This window comes from Kryptolebias marmoratus, linkage group LG19 (genome assembly GCF_001649575.2).
Source record: "Kryptolebias marmoratus isolate JLee-2015 linkage group LG19, ASM164957v2, whole genome shotgun sequence".
Lineage (NCBI taxonomy): Eukaryota > Metazoa > Chordata > Actinopteri > Cyprinodontiformes > Rivulidae > Kryptolebias > Kryptolebias marmoratus.
In genome coordinates, this window is record NC_051448.1 from 16739020 (window position 1) to 16758114 (window position 19095).

Consider the following 19095-nt stretch of genomic DNA (forward strand, 5'->3'; position numbering starts at 1 on the left):
ACAACTGCTTCCACCCGCGTCGATCATCATCATATGAAATAACTTTTTGTCACAACAAAAAATAGTGGCTGGTAAAATATTTGAGTGGCTGGTAAAAAATTTTGTCCACCAGCCACTATGGCTGGTGAACAAAATTTTTAATTTCCACCCCTGATTGGATTAGATTGTACTTTGAACAGAGAGGTCATATTGTGTAGTATTTCATACAGTATCATACTTTATGATACTGTCTCATATCATATTGTATTGTACTGTATCATATAGTACCATATTATACTGTTCCATAGCATTCTGCATTTTGTGTACTGTATCGTATCATGCTGTATTGTGTAGTACCACATTATACTGTACCAGAGAATTCTGTATTTTACCATATTGTACTATACTGTACTGTATCATGTTGTACTGTACTACAGTATACTGTATTTTAGTGTATTCTACCATCTGCTTTGTGTATTATATTATATTGGATCATACTGTATCATATTGAACTGTACTATATAATATTGTATTTTAGTGTATTGTATCATATTGCATTGCACTGTATTATACATATTGTTCTGTATTATGTCTCATATTGTACATTTTAAAGAGCTTTAAAACTGATCTTAAGCCCTGTACTTTAAGAAATCCTTTTAAATTCAGAAGAAACAAAGCCAGCACAGCCTAGTTGACAAATTAAAAGAAAAAGTCAAGTTCATCGACTCCTCCTGAGTCTTTCAGGTTTTTTTTCCTTGTTGTTTTTTTATTTATTTATTTAGACTGGTCACTTAAGGACAGAACACGCCGCCTGTTGACTTTCTGGATGAGGAGGAAGCCCTGAATTGCTTCCGGCACACACGCGGCGTTTGTGTACACGCTGTGATATCGTGTGTCGGCACGCAGCGCTCCAGCACCGACACATGATCCTCTGGCTCAGCTGAATTATGCACGCTGAACCCATCAGCTGGTCCAGTGGCCTCTGGGGCGCCAGAGTGAGCCGCAGTCGAGCGGGGGGGGGTCCCCCTCACCGGCTCGCGGTTAGAGCGCCAGCCGTTCGGGCCGTCGGTGGGCCGCGTGGTGCAATCGTCCGCGACCAGGCGCGCCCGTCGGCTCGAGCAAAGACCTGCGAACTGAGCCAACCGTGAAAAGCAGCTGAGGCCAGCCACTGATGCTCCCCAGTTCACCGTGGTGCCTGCGTGCGCCTCGTGCTCCTGCTCATTGTTGTGAACGGGCTCACTTGCATGGAGGTAACACAATAAGCCAGCCGCACATAATAGCCGGTCAGCATCTAGAACGTGGAGGACAAAGTCTGCCACGGAGAGCCTGACCCGTGGAGCGCATGAAGCCAGAGAGACGGCAGCTCGCTTTCAGCTCCATTTTTCTGCCCTTTCTCAGCGGTTCGGAGACTCCAGCGTTTCCAGGCCCCATAACTCCCTGACTTTGCTGATCCCTACACGTCATGAAGACGCTTCATCACGGGTTTTTGTAAAAGCCCCACACAGTGCAAACTGGGATCTTGAAATTTTTTTTCTCCAAAACATCCAGAATACCTTGCGTGGTTCTGTTTCGATTTGCAGGTCAAGTCTAAAAATATAAGCTAGGTCCCCGGTCGATGCGCAGCTGCCCTGCAGCATCACAGCTCGGCCCTTCGGTCCTTCTCACAGCGCGCCACATCTCACATGGCAGCAGGAGGAAAAGGCTAATATTAGAACTGCAGCTACAACCTCGCTTCTTTTACGCAAAGGATCTGACCCTTTCACTCCTCGCTCGAAAATAAAATGTGACTTTTTGGGGTTTGGTTAGTGATGGTTTTAATGCTTTTCTAGCAATGAGACCAAACCAAAACAGGAAGTCCGTACACAAGGTATAAATGTGCCTCAGTAGGCCTTTCGACAGCCTGGGTTCCTGGAAGGTGTGCAGCTTAATCTCCGCCTCGCCTGGTTTGTTCCAACAGTCCTCAGAGGACCTGAAGGAGAGCAGCAGCACTTCCAGCACGACTCTTTTTAAACCCCTTTTTTCCTCCCACTCCGGCTCAAGGTTCCCAGCATCGAGTGCCAGCGCACAAACCCCGCAGCGCCCTCGTTGCTATTTAGCCGCTCACCGTCCAGTTCTGCTGCAGTTTTTGATCTGCTGCTCAGCTGGCGGCTTTGGGGAAACACAGTTCAAAATATATAGAGTAGTGTCTCGTGATCTTTGCTGGCAGGTACGTACGCTGAAAACAAAACAAACAACCTGTAGAGATGGAATTTGGGGGAAACGAGGAACCCCAGCCCTTGTTGGCACTCTGAGGCTCAAATATGCTTCACAGCAGAAACATCATTAAATGGATCACAGGCAGTTGGGAGTTTACAGGACTGAAGTGGCATTTTGACATCAAATGAGATTTTATTTTACACAATCGCAGCTTAAGATTCACGGACATTGGAGAATTTACCCGAATGTTTACCCTAAGAGCGATGATGCTGCTCACCACTCTTCGAGCTGTCAGAACTTTCCAAAATCTTCCAAAATCTTTGCAAACACGTCGTTCTCTACGCTACTTCTCACGTTCTCCCGCCCGGAACGTGGGCCTTTCTGTCTGCTCTCACCTAGTCTCCAATTTTCTCAGTCTGCAGAGTGCGTGCATCCAAACTCTCATCGACTTCCATTGTATCTGAGCTCAGAGGTCTTGACTTAAAACTAAATGAAAGACTCTTTTCTTTTTAAACTCTTCTCTCTCTTACGTAAAACACTGCAGACATAAAAAAGTGACACGTGTGATCACAAGATGCTTCTGCCAGGTACAGTTCAGGGTTCATTTTAGGGTTGTTGTTTTTTTTATGCATGAGTGAAGAGTTTTTGCACAACCAATGATTCTACTCTGCATTTTTCGCTGACAAGAGCACTGTCAGCGAGTGAGAGAGACAGGTTACCATGGTGACCCTAATGAGCAACTAGCAGGAGCTTTAAGATTTCTTTAGTCAGTCCTAAACTGGGCTTTATAGTGAAGAAAGTTGGAACTTTTCAGCTGCTTTTAAATGTCTTCAGAAACTTTCCGGCTGAACGAAGCAGAATGTATGACTATAAAAAAAAGGCCAAGACTGTGATTCCTTCATGCAAGTTTTTCTCAATCTGCCGCTACAGGACAACTAAACAAGCGTCCTGCTGAAGTAACGGTGCCGGTGCGAGTCCCTGACATGAGTTTCAGCTTCACTGGGTGATGGCAGAGGGCACGGTGTGCTGTTCCAGCTGAAACTCTACCTCCACTCTTGGGTTACAGGAGCTTTCTGTGTCACACGGGGCTGGCCACCAAAAAAAAAAACAAAAAACTGTTCTGCTGATTCCCTGATAAAACTTTTAAAAAACACGGCAACCGTAGTCGTGTCTTACCTTCACAAAAAGCTCAATTTCGGGGTCTTTGTCTTGGCTGTTTGCGGACATGACGTTGTGCTCAGGGTTTGACTTGCGACTCCTGTTTTATGTCCTTTTTAAACTGTTCGGATCCTTTGAGATCTACATCCTCCATTTAAAAACCAACCAACCAAACAAACAAAAACCGTTATCCTCTCTGGGAATGATCCGTCCCTCTCCAGGGCTGACCTCTCACACCCTCTTCTGGAAATTCCGCCCCTCAGTTTTCAGGTTCGCTCCCTGATTTGGGACAATCACTGTCTGGTCGTGGAGAAAAGCGGGTCCTGACTGCGTCCTCGGGGCGAGAGGCCGGGAGTCAGTCAAGGTCTCGGTCGAAGCTCTGATTTTGACACAGATGGAGAGCGGACCGGCACAAGCTGCACAACAGGTGTCAGGCTGAACGGGGGCGGGGGTGGAGCCCCATCTCTCTCTCTCTCTCTCTCTCTCTCTCTGCTCTCCACTCCACTCCAACCAAACCCACAGGACTTAAAAGCACAGCTACATCTCATCGGTGCCGACTTTTTCCCAAACGTTCCCCCATGTCAGCTTTCATTACGATCCGTCAGTTCATCTATTCTGATTGGTTTCATCGTCTAATTCAAACTTTAAAAACAGAACATTCGAGAGCCCACACCCTGTCGGAGGTGAGCCAAATCTCTCAACACCGTCAGGAATAGACGGATCCTCGTGCCACTTTTAGTTTCTCTGGCTGTCACTCAATCGGTTCTGGAGAAGCGGAGCGGCAGAGTTCATATTTTATTCATGGTCCACATGCGTCTGCTCCAGCAGGTTCTATGTGATCACCAGCAACAGACTTCCAGATGATTCCCCCGGTGACTTATCGACGCTTGGCTTTTGGTTTTATTTAGACAGTTCGGTGGTGGGAACTTCCAGAAAGTGCCTATGTAGGGCAACAAAAATAAACTCGGCGAAAGGGAAACTGGGTTGCAGTGCGTTCGGCTGAGTCCTGACAGATAAGAAAATAAATAAATTTATCACCTGAAAGTGCAAAAAAAAAAAAAAGAAGAAAAAAAAAAACTAAACATGAAAGGGAAGACAGATGTGATGAGGGAGATTTTTCTCTTTTTTTCCTGAAATGTTTCTATTTATAGTGCAGCTCCCTCTTCTGGCTGACTCATTAGCATGCAGCACTGATTAAATACTTGATGAAAAATGTTTCCTCAAAAGGGAAAAAGGTTGAAAATTTCGAGGAGGGAAAACATGGAGGTGATCATTAAAAGGTTGAAAGTTTGAGTTATGTGGTTCCTTTTCGTTCACAGTAAGAAGACATACATTATCAGATAGGAGTGTATTGATTTAATGAGTACTTTATATGAAGCAAAACTGTTAAAAACATGTAGAAAATATAGTAAAATAACGGCAGCTATGGTTGCCTGAATGTCATTGTAAAAAATATGACAGTATAGGACAGTACAGTGTGTTTATTTCACAGCTGAGTACTGTTCTTTGTTTACAGTAAATTATTCTGAAAAAAAAAAAACATACAATCTGTTTTAAGGTAAACAACCTGTAATCATCAGGAACATTGTAAATCTAAAAACAGCAGTCTGTGGTAGTTTACTGGTAGCTGAGGTTTCACTGTAAAAACCACAGTGACAATAAAGGTTGTAGTCCGCTTTTCTTGCTCCGTTTAAAGGTAAACAGAATTTCCTGCCCTGATTATCAGCACAGCTTTACCCATCTGAGCTTTAATCTCAAATCAGATTGGGTCAAAAGTTATCCAAACCAATAAGGTGATAATAAGATGTTACATTGACACAAACTGGCAACTCGGCTTGCTTCAGGTGGTAAAGAACCAATAGAAATGTCCACCCATAAACATTTATTTATGAACTTTTTATTATTATCATTATTTGTTGTTGTGGACACGGCTCCCCTTTCTAGAAACATTTTCTTCCACTCGGAAGTGCAGAAAGTATTCACACCCTTGGATGTTTTCTGCGTTTTGTTGCCGTCATAAACCGGTTGTGGTCAGTATAAATTGGTCTTCTTTACAACAAAAAAAAAATGCAATTCCAAAATTAAAAAAAAACCTTTAATAATAAAGTGAAATGAAATGTCTACAAAAGATTGACATTAAATAAAAGTATGTCATGTCAAATAAGTGATTGCAAAAATACCCCCCCCCCCGTCCTAAGAGTAAAGATCATTAGAGTCTAGAGTTTGCCAAGTGAGCTTTTCCATCCAACTCACTTCATGAATTTTCTTCAACAGTTGAATAGCCTACTCAGCTGTCAGCAAAAACAGATGAAAACAGCTTTCCTTTTTTCTCTGATTCCATCGTTCTCCCTTTGACCCCGTTTACTCCCGGGGATTATTTTAAGGACTCGATGTCCGCCGTGCGCCCGGACTGTTTGAAGTGGATTCGGCAGTGTTCGAATGTAAGCAAACGACTTCTATTTGTTGGTCACAAAACACGACTCCGTTCACTTATTCGTTGCAAACAATGCGGCAGACCATTGGTAGGGAATGATTCGTATTTAGTGATTTTTTTTTTATTATAGATAATACAAAAAATCCAAATCAAAAATACTGAAAAATCGCATGTTTTGACAGCTATTATGGCTTTAAAGGATACAGATTTATTTTCCTTTGTAGATTGATACAACTTTGATGATAAGAAAGCCTTTCAGACCCTCTAAGAAGTCACAAAGAGAAGCTCAAATCAGGGACTTGAGTTAATCATTGACTCTCGGTGTCAAACAGTAACAGATATTCGTATCCTTCAGGAGCCAAGGTGAAGGGGTGTGTTTGAACGTTCCTCTTGTGTAAACCAAACAACACCGTAAGCGTTGTCTTACCTTTTTTTTTTTTTAAAGCTGTGACATAAGCTATCTGTGAAGCTAGGCACTAAGAATATGAGTGTCTGATTCGCCAATTTCATCTTCAGCAAGGTTTACAGAGTTTAAAAAAAAAACAACCCATAAAGACTGCTGTAAAAATGCTTCTCGGTGATAGCCTACTCAGCTGTCAGCGAAAACAGATGACCTCCCAACGCTCCCTCCCTGCTTTTTATATCAGGGCTTGGTTTAATTTATGGCGGTCGTTGAAGATAAAACTGCTGAAAAATCCACCCACGCCTTGGATCGCCCCTGACAGGAGGATCCAGAGTGAAGGCAGAGGGGCGGGGCGATGGACTGGAGAAGTTGCCGCCGCAGTGATTTACGGTCCATAATTATCATGGCTTGGAAACAACGCCAAGATTTTGCGTCCCCGTGTCGAAACTGCGCACTTTTATTTTGCTCTGCTGTTAAGGAGCCCTGCTTTGATTCGCTCAGACGGGAGGAACAGGGAGGGCAAAGATGTAGCTTCTGCAGTGAACTATGCTCCGTGCGATAACAAGTATTTATGATTAAAAGCTGGGCTTTTATCAGTTTGGTGCTGTAAATGACAGAGGTTGGACCCGACCGCGTGGGTTCAGTTCCATCAAATCACCTGCGAAAAGCAGAGTCTCCTGAACGACTCCTACAACACAAACAATCAAAAAGGTGTGAGTTTCTTCTATTGGTTGTCATCCGTTGGTTATTTTTGTCTTTATGTGCATTAAAAAGACAAAAAGCCACAGTAAAGAGTGTTTTATTAGCACTGATTGGATATCGCCCATCACCTTTCATCCCAGAGTTTTAAATTGAGATCGTTTTATGTTGAGAAATGACAAAGTTATAGTCATTTTGGTCGACTCTGCACGATCTGTTGGCCACATCTAATTAAAGCCCAATATCTGTAAATCCAACTGAGTTACAGACAATTATGTGTTGGCTAAGGTTGATCAGCTGTGGCGGACATCTTGAATTGGTGTTGGCTCCAAAGGTCAATCAGTAGCAGGGGTGCAACCAATGATTATGTTCTGAAAATTTCAGTAAGACCCGTCCAGTGGTTCACAAGACATTTATCGCCCACCTGTGGCCTTTGCCGAGATCTTAGAGCTGCAGTTCATCAGTCTGAAGGTTGGTGGTTTGATTCCCAGGCCTTCTGATGTTTAAGTCTTCTTCTTTTTGCTTTCAGCCATTCCCATTTCAGGGGTCGCCACAACGAGTCGCCCTCCTCCATCTAACTCTGTCCTCTGCGTCCTCTGTCCTCACCCCACCTACCTCCATGTCCTCTCTAACTGCATCCCGATATCTCCTGTTTGGCCTTCCTCTTTGCCTCTGATGTTCGAGTGTGCTCGGACTAAATCTGAACTCATCCACGCTCCGTGTACGAGTGTGAACCTGAAAGGTTAAGCACTTTGTTTGGGCCATTGTTTCGTGCTCAGCTTGGTAAAGCACTAACAATACGGAGCTCAACATTCAGGTCCAACCACAAAAAGCTGCAAAATACTCCTGACTGATTCAGGCGTGCAGCTTGCCTCCAGTTACTAAGGCCCTGACAGGAAACGGGGTTAATTATTAGATGAGACAAAAGTCACAAAGTCAAATGTTCTGCCCCATGAGAACAAATCACTGCCTGCATAAAATACTACTGCTCTGAAATAAAAACATCTCAACACACACTTCTAAACAATACTATGGTACTTTTCCTTGCTTAAACACGAAATGAGTCAGGCGTCAGCAGTGAACTTTGTCCAAACTGTGTCAATAAATAAGCTATGGAGACTTGCAGTGAGTCATTAATGCCAATGCTTCAGATTATTTTACAACCTGAATGTATTTAGCAGATCTCAATGTTAAAAATATGGGAAGTGTTATCAACCAGAAGATAAAACAATTACTTTTTTATGCTTCTTTTAGGCCAAGCAATGATTTGCTGGTAAAACTGTGCCCGTGTATGTCGGTAACCCATTAAATAAAGGAAGATCTAGTATTTCTGGGTGGGGTACAATAAATGTTTTGTGTTAAACAGTTGTTGAAGTCTGGTGACCTTACCTTAACAAACAGGGAGACTGTTGGCTGGCTGGGGTCAGCTGGCGCCTTGCTGTCCTCGTCTAGAGTGACGTTCTCCAGAGTCTTGAGGCTGTAGTCCACGGTGTCCTCCCCCTTCGTGTTGGGATGAGTGTACGACATCAGCAGCCCGTCCTCGGCGTTATCCTCGTCGTGGATGTTGGGTCGGATCGGTTGGTCGTCTCCGTGGGAGGAAGAGGAACTTGAGGAGGCCGACGAGCGCCGGGACCCGCCGAGGCCCTCGCCGTTCACCACCTCATCCAGCACCTGCGGCTCAGGCGGCAGCTCCAGGGTCATCACTGGATTCTCCTCCCTGGCCTCCTCGTTGTCGCTGGACGACGAGGAGGAGGACGAGGATGACAAGGAGGAGCTGCGTTTGTCCCCCTCCCTGATCTCCATGTACTCCGGGGAGTCGCGGCCCCTCTCCGCGGAGGCATGGACCTGCACCTCGCTGTACAGCGGGTCGCCGGGCGGATCCGAGTTCTCGTACGTGTGCCCTCGGCTGGGGCTGTCGACCCCGAGGCGGCGCTCGGCGTGCCCGTTTTCGGGATCGACGTTCTCGTAGGCGTGCTCCATGTTGGCTGGGTTTCTTGTGGGAAGGAGGGGGGGAGAGGACAGACCTCTGTATTTCAACGTGGAGGAAAAGCTCTGGAGCGGTCGCACAGTCCGCCTGCCTTTGGCTGACTGAGCGCCCGGGCAAACTCCAACAACAACCATAAAAGACCTTTGATCTTGCAAGTTAACAAGTGAACAATCTCTCGTTCAGGCAGAGCAGGCAGTCCTGTATTAAAGGGTCACGTTGCACCGTAAGTAGTTAATAAAAACACGAAAAAAACTGCCACACAAGTAAAATAATCGATCTAATCCTGTCAGGTTTATCCAACATTTTACGGCCCTTTTTAATGAGCAGGTGAAATAACCTTGCTTATGGAAAAGTAGAAAAGAGAATAAATGGTTTACGCTGCCATATAAGGGCGGCAGTGGCTCAGGAGGTAGGGGTTCGTTCTGTGACTGGAAGGTTCCCGGTTCTAGCCCCCGCTCCATCCATCTCAGCCGTTGTGTTCTTGGGCAAGACACTTCACACTTCACCTACCGGTGGTGGTCAGAGGTTTTGGTGGCGCCGGTGTAATGGCAGCCTCACTTCTGTCAGTCTGGCCCATGACAGCTGTGGCTATTATGTAGCTTACCGCCATCAATGGGTGAATTAAGGATTGTAGTGTAAAACACTTTGGGGTCCTTGGACTAGATTAAAAGCTATACAAATGCAAGCCATTTACCATTTATACAGGCACTAGCCTCAGACAAAACAAGAAAAATAGCCATGCAGCAATTAAGCAGCTGGTTTTCAGCTGGACTGGCTCCACTAGTGACAGGCCAACTCCAAACTCAAAGCTGGCTTTTTTTTTTTTTTTTTTTTTACTTGAATCCATGATTGCACCACATTTTCCATTCAGACGTTTTTACAGAGCAAAGAAGACTCAGCCCCTGTATCTGTGAGGTGTTCGAAAAATCAAGTGAGAGGAGGAAGAAGATGTGTAAGATGCTACTAAAAGGAAACACACCTCCGTAGAATCATCCACAGAGGGGTTTGTTTGTCGCACACTTCACTGCTCAGGGATGTTTTCTTTTCCAGCTGCCACCTAAAGTGGTGACACATTCAAGTCCAGCATACCGTGTGAAGAACGACCGCTTGCAACCAAAAGACAAACACAGAGCAGAATCAGGTAGATTCTGTATTTATTCCTCGTGTTGAAGCTTCTTTTGTTAGCTGTGAGGAGGCTACGTCAGCATTTACAGTATTCTAAGCCTTATTATTTTTCTAAATATTTCACTTTATTTGCCCTATAGAATACATCCAGATCTCTATGTTCCTTTAGAAACATTGTCTTTAGAATCTGCGGCAGCATATTTGCTCTATTTTTGCCTTCTTATGCTACTTGTAGCTTTAAGTCAGCCTTCGGTTACTTTTGTCCATCGTGGCAAAATAAGCAGTTTTGGCAAAGGCTCTATATCAACAATAGATTAGCCTAATTGTTATGATTATGAAGCAATTTTTATGACAGTGTATAGTTGCAGTAAAACTAATGAATGATTTAACAATCCAACAAATCTGATAGCAAATGAGTTTTTTTATCAATATGTTGGCCTTTACTGCAGTTTTAAACTCAGGTTTAGTAGAAGAAATGATGATAGTCCTGTGATACGGTGCAGTGTTACGTTTTGAATTGTGCAAAAAATGAACAATAACAAAATAAGAAACCATTAAGAAGCGATAATCAGACTTATAAAAGGGGCTATATTGTACTTGTTGTGTTGTATTTGTACCAGTAGCTTGTTTCAGTAACCTGGTGGATAATATTTGTAGTTTTCCAGTCACAGAGAGGGCTTTGTTTCTTTTTTTGAAAGTTTTGTATTAGTATGAAATGTAGGATAAGACATATGTTTCAGATAAAATATTTATTTTTCTAAAATTTATATCCTGTTAATATAATCCCTAAAATAAATTTGTGCTGGCTAAAATGGGAATCGTTAGGTCACAGCTTTACAGAAATCCAGCACCGAAAAACTGATTGGTGCATCTTTAAAAAGAAAAAGACAATATCAGCATACATTTGGCTTTTAGAATTCCCTTTATTTTCAGAAGACTATTTAACTGCATCAACATGGCAAAGATAATTAATTTGTCAATCATATTAAATAGCCACATTTCAAATCCATAAACTTCTAAGAACTACAAGTGAATAACTTTTGAAATATAGTCTGATTAGATTTCAGTTTTATGTCAACAAGTCAGGAAAGATCATCAGACAACACTTTTCTTTTTCGTAGTAAAACAGTAAAATAACCAGGAAGTTATTAATTTATATAAAGGCTTTTCAATTTATTCATTTAAATTTAGTAAAAAGTATATATATATATTTATCTATATCACAGTGATGTCTGCTGCTTTTTGGGGCACAGGTTTCAGTCGAAGCATTAAAAAGCAAAAATCGGTTTAATTTTTTTCAAAGGTGCTGCAAAAATATAAACATAATTGTTTTGGATTCTAGGACTTCTACCTTATCATTTATGCTAATTAAAAGGCCTTTTAATAAAAAGGCATTGAGCCTTTTTAAAATCATTCTTTCTAAATAGCAACAACAAACTAGAAACGAATCAAAAAAGCCACGCGTCCTAAAAAGCACCTTCAGTCTCCTTTGCTTCAATCCTTTAGTGCAAATTACCGGAAAACTGGTTCCTGCAAGTCGCGCCGAAAATAATCTTCTCAACCAAATGACAGTAAAGTCTAAAAATCCCTAAGACTGTAATACTCACAGATAGCAATTGCACTTCACATTTCACCAACAATATGGTCGTGACGATCAAAGTATGACGTATGGAGGGAAAATCCTCTTCGGAGACGAACGCGACAAAGACGGTCAAACTATTAATGGACACATTTACTTTAAGATGTGTTCTCTGCTAAGTTTAAAGGCAAATGGTTGTGATTAGCTCATGAAATGAACAATATAAGTAGTCTGACACAGCGTGAGTCCTAAATGCAACATCTGCTTCCAAGTAACATTCATAAATGAACAGTGTTGACGACACTTAAGACCTTTGAATATTTTAGCTTAATCACAGCGAGGGTTGTTTTTTTGTTGGGTTTTTTTTTTTTTTCTATAAAGTAACACTTTATTTCAGTGCTCAGGCCACAAGCAGAACAAGTGGTGGAATTATTCTAGCTAGACTTTGGTCCTTCTTTAATTTACGACATACAAATCTGTTTTGCATAGATTTGAGAATGTCAAATAAATCAAACCGACTGCTGTCCAAGAGCGGGGCTGCAAAGGCACCGGTGTGCCCCAACTCAAATCGACGTTTGCCAGATGCTCACAAATAAATAAAACAAATATAACACTTTTCAGTCCCGCCTGCGTCACGTTAAAGCCAGCCCGTCCATCGGTCGGTTTTGCCAGCATAAAAACAAGTGCAACTCTATAAATACCAGGAAGGTAAGATTGTCCGAAGTTGTACACTGACATTCGCTTTTAAATTATTACGATTTCTAGTACCGCTTTAAACAATAAGCTGTGAAGACTAATTCATGTTTTGAGTGGAAAATATGTGAAGCTTTCTAAATAAAGAACTGCTGAGCTGGTTGGTTCAAGCAGAAGAGCGGGAAAAATGCATTGTGTCTAATATGAAAGGGTTGAAATCTACGTGCTTCGTAAAACCATCAACCACACAGCTGTTTGTTCAGCTCTGCAACGGAGTACAAGTACAACCAAGCTCCTATTTTAATAGATAAACAGAAATATGAATCAGATAAATGTCTTTGTACAACCTCTGCTTGAAAGAGAGTAGTGCTAGACTGTATGTGCAAATATCTGTATCACAGGTTTTACGGTAAATCACAGTATTACCGTTATTAATTGTCCCATATTCTGAAAATCTTTTTTTTTTTTTAAACAAATACAGTACATACTGTGACCCCATCTACACCACTGCAAATATATACACATATAAATAGGTTGGGAGGCTTTTTTTGTTGTTGAGATTTTCTGTAGCGTTTCTGTTTGCGTGTTTTTGTTTGTCTCTTCATCCTGATCTTTGATCGTGAACTGAAATAGTTTATAGCAGAATTAAATCAGTATTAAACAAATAAACGAGCTACAATGGTTGTTGTAGCATCTCTTTCTCTGTATTTTGATGTGTTGTTAATGTGGACGTTCTCGCCCCCTACAGGCACGGCAAGGGTACTTCAGCGTTTCTGTTAGAATCGTGGACAAAGTTGTTTTTTATAAACAAAGCAAAATATATCTGTTTATAAAAATATCTGTCGTATTGGGGCTGAGGCTTAGTTTTACAGATAATCTCTGATTTAGACCGATACATAAGCGCAGCTTTAACAGCTTAAAGGTTTTCTCGATAAATGTAAACAAAGTAGAAAAACACAGAACTTGTTCTTGATAAACAGATTTTTTTTAAGACCCTGTTTTTTGCACTGTAGCAATATAAAATGTGAAAGAATTTACAAGTTATTTTAATAAAATGAGTTCTGGTCAAAAGGATGATTTTTAGTTTGGATTTAAATCTGGTAGACTGAATCAACACTAACACTAAAAGATCCTTTAATAAACACAATTTGTAGGGTAAATTTTAAGATTAAAAACATGTATTAATATCTAAATTTGGCATTTGGACTCTTAGGAATGTGTCAAAAACTTTGATTTGATGTTATTTTGAGAACAACATTAATTAGTCACTTTAAAATTAAGAACAATATCAGACACTGACATTCAATCCTTCTGCCTGACAACATTAAAGCTGTTTTAGTTTGATTATTATCATTTCATCTGGGATACTACCAGAACGGAAGAAAAAAAAACTAAGTGAATAAGAACAAGACGGTGCTGGAGACAGAAGTTCTTCTGTGTTTCCACATACATCCACAGAACGTGTTGCTAGTTTTATGAGTTTCGGATGAGGCGTATTCTGCTAACACTAAAAGGTGGAAACTCCCAGACTCTGAGTACGAATTCCCGTGCACATTTTGCGAAAAATGCTCAGAAAAGTGCAAACTGGCTTCGGAGCACCGCTACGAGCTCTTCTGGCAAACAGATTAGGTTTGAGCACACCAACACCTTGCCAACGCTTCGGCCACCAAAAGCTCCTACTTGTCAGACCCTCAGAGTAACATTCCCCTCCTAAGTGTCTACGTATCATGTGACAATGAAAATACTAGGATGGTTTTAGGCAAAAAAATCACAATCGAAGCAAGATTTTTGTTATTTTGATTAAACCTGCAGCAGAAGCAAGCCCTGCAACGTTTCCCTTACACCTGAGACATCGCTACACATGATCAGGAGGTTAGATTAGATTTCCTTGATCTCTAATCAATGAAAACAGCAGCACAATTCCTGTTTTGTTTGTTGTTTTTGTGGTGAAAAGGAGACATTTGGGGAATACTTCTGGACAGAGCATAATACCTTTGGGGAGCAAGAGCTCCTCTTCTTTTTTTTCCTTCCATTTTTGCTGTCTCCTACAGGTGCAAGTCCTCTTGCAGTAATGGCTGTGACATCTCCCAGCTCCTGTGTTTTAATGCGGGCCGCTGTTTGAGCGTGACCAATAAGACGTAGACCACCAGGAAGCCCAGCACCATGACCACGCCGATGAACGAGCCCACGACCGGGGCGTAGGAGTACCCGTGGTGCTCAGGAGGGGTGGCTGGGTGAGCTGGGGTGGGCGTGGAAGCAGCTGGCTCGGAGGACAGGAGGTCCTGGATGTTGAGGAGCGAGCCGTTGTTCGGCAGAGGGCGGGTGGAAAGGATGTGGCACATCAGGGGGTAGAGGTCAATGGAGCGCATGGCGGTCTTCACGTAATTCTGGCGAAAAGCTGGTCCGCGGGCCACAAACACAGGCTGCATGCTGCGGAGGGTGTTGTCGTAGCCATGGTTTCCCACTGAAGAACACAACAAAAATAAATGTCACAAATTTATCACACGCCAAACTCCATCAGGTAAACTTAGAGCTTAAAAACATCTGACTGAGGCAAATACTAAAGATTACCTCCTCAAGTTGTATAACTAATACAACAAAGTGAAGCAGAAACTTGGCTGTAATTCTAGGCTACTGTGTTTGTGTTTAAACTAGATGAAGCATTTCTATATTAGAACTTTCTTTAAAGCCAGTATCTCAATGAGCTGCGACTAGTTGGCAGGATGGCATTTATGAGGGAGTCGCTAATAGAAGTTTCAAAATATTTGCAGGGATTCTCAGTTTCCTCAGTGAACTGCAGAGGCTCGCAGTTTTGTCAATTGAATTTTGAACAAAGAACTTGTGCGTCAAATTTTCTTTCAGAATGGTTGGAGAGTTGTCACAGGTGTTTCATACCCTTTGCAATTTAGTTTCTGGAAATTCTAGTGTGCTAGAGCTGTATTTCAGACACCTGCACGTGAGCTCTGCTATGACAGAAAACATTGACTTACAGACTTTAATGTCCTGGTCTGAAAGCCACGGTGATAATAAGTATTTAAGAACTTGTCCAAATCCGCCTATCTTCAGGTCAAGTTCACACTGCAAGGAAACCAACCCAATTCAGATGGTTTTTGTTCCTATGCGACACATATCAGAGCTTTTCATATCCAGTCCAGGTCTGGTCAGTATGTGGTACTGAATCAGGTACATATCAGCAATGTGAACGTTCATGTCACATTTTATCCGACTTTTATGTCGTTGATTATTCTCAACAAGCAAAAAACAGCAGTGATGGCAAAGCATTTCTCAGGTAAAAATGTTTTATTGTCACACAGAAGTAACGCCGGGTTCTGATGTATTAATAATGCTTGGTCAGGCTTATTTAACAAGAATAAAAAATATCATTACAAGCTGAAGTTTATTGTAAGCCAGATCGGTTTTTAGTTATCTGGTTATGTAAAGAGAAAACAGCAACATGGTTTTTGTTTATTTTTTTCAGTCTGATTTGGCCTTTAGATTATGAAACGGATGGCTAGCACTTATCGATGCATTTTTTCATTTTAATAAAGCTCTCAGTTATTAATATAGCTACCTCCCAGACAGAGTTCTTTATCTTGATGTTTGTTATGAAGAGATTTTTCTTTTTTTATCGTGAAAAAGATCCTGTCATCGCTCACCGCTGTTCTCCTCTGTGGACCTTTTTTTTATGCTGACAAGCGTGACAATGTGTTGTTTTTTTCTCCTTTTCCACACAGAATATAGCAGATGCTGAATTTGCAGCTCCCTTTTTATGCTTTTGATGGTTTTATTTGGGCTTTGCACGACCATAAAACGGGCTTTGAGTTAAATGTCTTTAACACATCATCAGCAATATTACCAATAATAGTTGCAGAACTGAAAAACACCAAAAGGCTCTATTAGCTTTAGATTTGCAATCAAAGCCTTTTGCTCTTTAAGGCAAAGCAGCTCTACGGTACAGGTAAGTATTCATAAAGAGGACAGAATCATGTTACACACGTGTAGGAAGAACTTCACATCATGGAGACTCGGTGGGTTCTCCTTCCAGCGGCAGGCTTCATATGGTAATTTTATTAATTAACAAGCTTTCAACCATGAAGGAAAGAAGCAATTAAATTAGTCAATGTAGAGCGGCTTCGTCTGACATTGCTAATCTGAAGACGAGCTCCTAGATTTCCTTTGAATTAGAAATTACATTTCCAGGCTGAGAGATAAAACCCACACTTCTGCTGGTCCAAAGGGAGAACTAATCTGTCATTTTTTTTTAAGTGAGTGTGTGTTAATTCCACTTGTTATAACATGTGTTTGCCTTGGCACGGAGACTAAAATAAATCACCTGTGAAGCTATTATTAGAGCGATTATTAGAATCATTTCTCGGCGCGGCTTGACGGCGTCTGAAAACATACGCATGAAAGGTCCGCTCCGGTTCTGCATGATGGTCCAGCCCTCCTTGGCCTCTAGCAGGATGGGCGTGATCCTGATGTTGTGCTGATAATGGAGGCGCGCGGGGACCTCCTCCTTCTTGTACGCCACCATGTTTGGGTTCGCGTCCATGAGCAAACCGTACACTTCATCGACCTTCCCTTTAGGGGAGATCACAAGAAAAACAGTAATTTTATTCCTCAAGAACCAGAACACGAGATTCTACACTGAAGTTAAACTAACAAAATCAGCTTACAGTATTAAATAATAAAGTAAGTGTTTTCAAATGCAGCTCTAGTGACTATAAACATCTTATTATTGCCTGCCACTAAAAGGTTAAATGTGGGTGATAATGTTTTGTCTTTCTGTCTGTAAAATAGCTCATGACACCAGTGGACAAATTTTAACGAGACAGTACATAGTTATTGGATGTACCTACAACCCAAATCAAGATGGTTGCTGCAGCCAATTGACCTTAGAAAACACAAAAATGGCTACAACTCAGTTTTGTAGATTTTGAGGTAAAATCTGATGTGGTAGTAGCTGATAGTCTGAGAGTGGCATTTTGCAATACAGCATAATAATTAAATAATAATAACATTATTCTAAGGATTTGACCTAAACGGCTAAAACTCTGCAATAAAAGGTGGTGGGTGATATGCATTCTTTTGAGAAATGGTAGGCCTTTAATTTGTTTATGTTTAATGTTTTTGCTTTCTTACAAAGTATTGAGTTCAGTGTTCCTTTATATGATTAGCATGAAGCCACTGGCAGTGTTTAAATAGTCTAATTTGACAAAATGAATGTATTTCCTCAAAGTATTACCTTCTTTGGGCATGATTCCCACCACCGGACTCTTATCCACCCAGGTGTACAGGTCTCTGTCCACGTACTCATCCAGTTCTATGATCTTCTCAGGGGAGAGCTGTGCCATCCCATGGTCACTGGTCACAATCAGGTTCACTTTCTCGTACAGCCCGGCCTTCTTCAGCTCATCCATGAGGAAGCCGAGCTTCTCGTCAATCCCAGCGATGATCGCGTCCATGAGGGGGCTCTGAGGGCCCAGGTTGTGCCCGCTCTCATCCGGCTCCTCCCAGTAGAGAACTCCAAAATCCACTGCCTCCTCTTCAGGTGCAGAGAGCCACTCGACGAGCCGCCTCACCCTGTACTCGAAGGACACAGACGCGTTGTATTGGAGGTACCGAGTGGGGAACATGCCGTGGATCTTCACGTCGGACCCCGGCCACATCGCTGCCCCGCTCCGCCCTCCGTCTTTCTGAATGGTCACCCAGAGAGGCGCGGCCTCCTCCCACCACCTCGGGTCATACATGCTGTCGGTCTCCATGGAGAAGGACAGGTTGAGGGCGGGGTCGTACATCTCATTGGCCACGATGCCGTGCGTCTCGGCGTACAGACCCGTCACCATGCTGTAATGGTTGGGGTAGGTCTTGGTGATGTAAACGTTCTCCACAAACTCCACCTTCACGCCCTCGTCCATGACTTTGCGGAAGTTAGGCGTCGGGACACGGTCGATGTAGTCCCAGCGGAAGCCGTCGAAGGACACGAGCAGCAGCTTGGGCCGGGGGTCCTGATGCTCGTGGTGGTTCAGGCTGTTTGGGGAGACCACGGGCAGCAGAACGGCCCACAGGCAGAAAAGAGGACTGAGTGCTCCTGGCAGCAAGCAGCTCAGCATCGTGCGGCGGGCCATGATGCAGCCTTCAAAAAACAAACATACAGTTTGCTCAAGCAAAGCCATTAAGCTCTTCAGCCAGGAGAAATACAGAGCACCAACTCCAGACAGGGTTGCAAGTGACACCTGATCCAATTTCAATAAGAAAATAGGTGGCGCAACATGGAAAATGATAACATATAATGACTGGCATGAGTTTGACCAGGGTATTCGACAGAGAATGTTACAAATACAACAAAATAAAATTTCTGTTCTATTCTCAGTCATCCAGGTCGTTTTCAGTGTTTGAGCAGACAACCACCAGGCAAAAAAATGTTTTAGTTCTGGAAAGGATCAGATCTAAACTGAGGTGAAACCAGGAAGAGGACAGCCTGCTGATCAAGCAATCGTAAAAAAAAAAAAAAGCATAAACTGAGAATTTTTGTTCTTTTTACTAAAACATGCACTCGTGTTGAATTTCTATGCCAGTAACAATTGCTGAATGTTTAATGTGTTAAGCTAAAAGAAAAAAAAAACGCTGCATGGAATATCACACAACTAATTATGGTTTCTCCCTGGGCTGCCACCTTATCGTGGTGGAGGGGTTTGAGTGTCCCAATGATCCTAGGAGCTATGCTGTCAGGGGCTTCATGCCCCTAGTAGGGTCACCCAAGGCAGACAGGTCCTAGGTGAGGGGCCAGACGAAGTGCAGCCCGAAGACCCCTTATGATGAACATAAATATTGGACACAGT

The 19095-nt window shown here is 42.5% G+C and overlaps 2 protein-coding genes across 3 annotated transcripts in view; both read right to left on the reverse strand.

The window, feature by feature from the left end:
- clic5b (chloride intracellular channel 5b) overlaps positions 1-8959 on the reverse strand; it is a 14816-nt gene extending 5857 nt beyond the window's left edge. The window contains exon 1 of one of the 2 annotated variants that reach the window (XM_017409264.2): positions 8259-8959. In XM_017409264.2, the coding sequence (XP_017264753.1) occupies positions 8259-8849 (591 nt within the window). In that variant the 5' untranslated portion in view covers positions 8850-8959. Of the gene's footprint in view, positions 1-3351; positions 3777-8258 lie in introns of those variants that run through there. The other variant, XM_017409265.3, reaches the window with a different exon arrangement.
- A 2913-nt stretch (positions 8960-11872) lies between these two features.
- The window catches only part of enpp5 (ectonucleotide pyrophosphatase/phosphodiesterase 5), a 12923-nt gene continuing 5700 nt past the window's right edge, over positions 11873-19095 (reverse strand). The window contains exons 2-4 of the mRNA XM_017408982.3: positions 17499-18389; positions 16658-16834; positions 11873-14717 (exon numbers count right to left, since the gene is read on the reverse strand). Of these exons, the coding sequence (XP_017264471.1) occupies positions 14299-14717; positions 16658-16834; positions 17499-18381 (1479 nt within the window). The 5' untranslated portion in view covers positions 18382-18389 and the 3' untranslated portion in view covers positions 11873-14298. The remainder of the gene's footprint in view (positions 14718-16657; positions 16835-17498; positions 18390-19095) is intronic.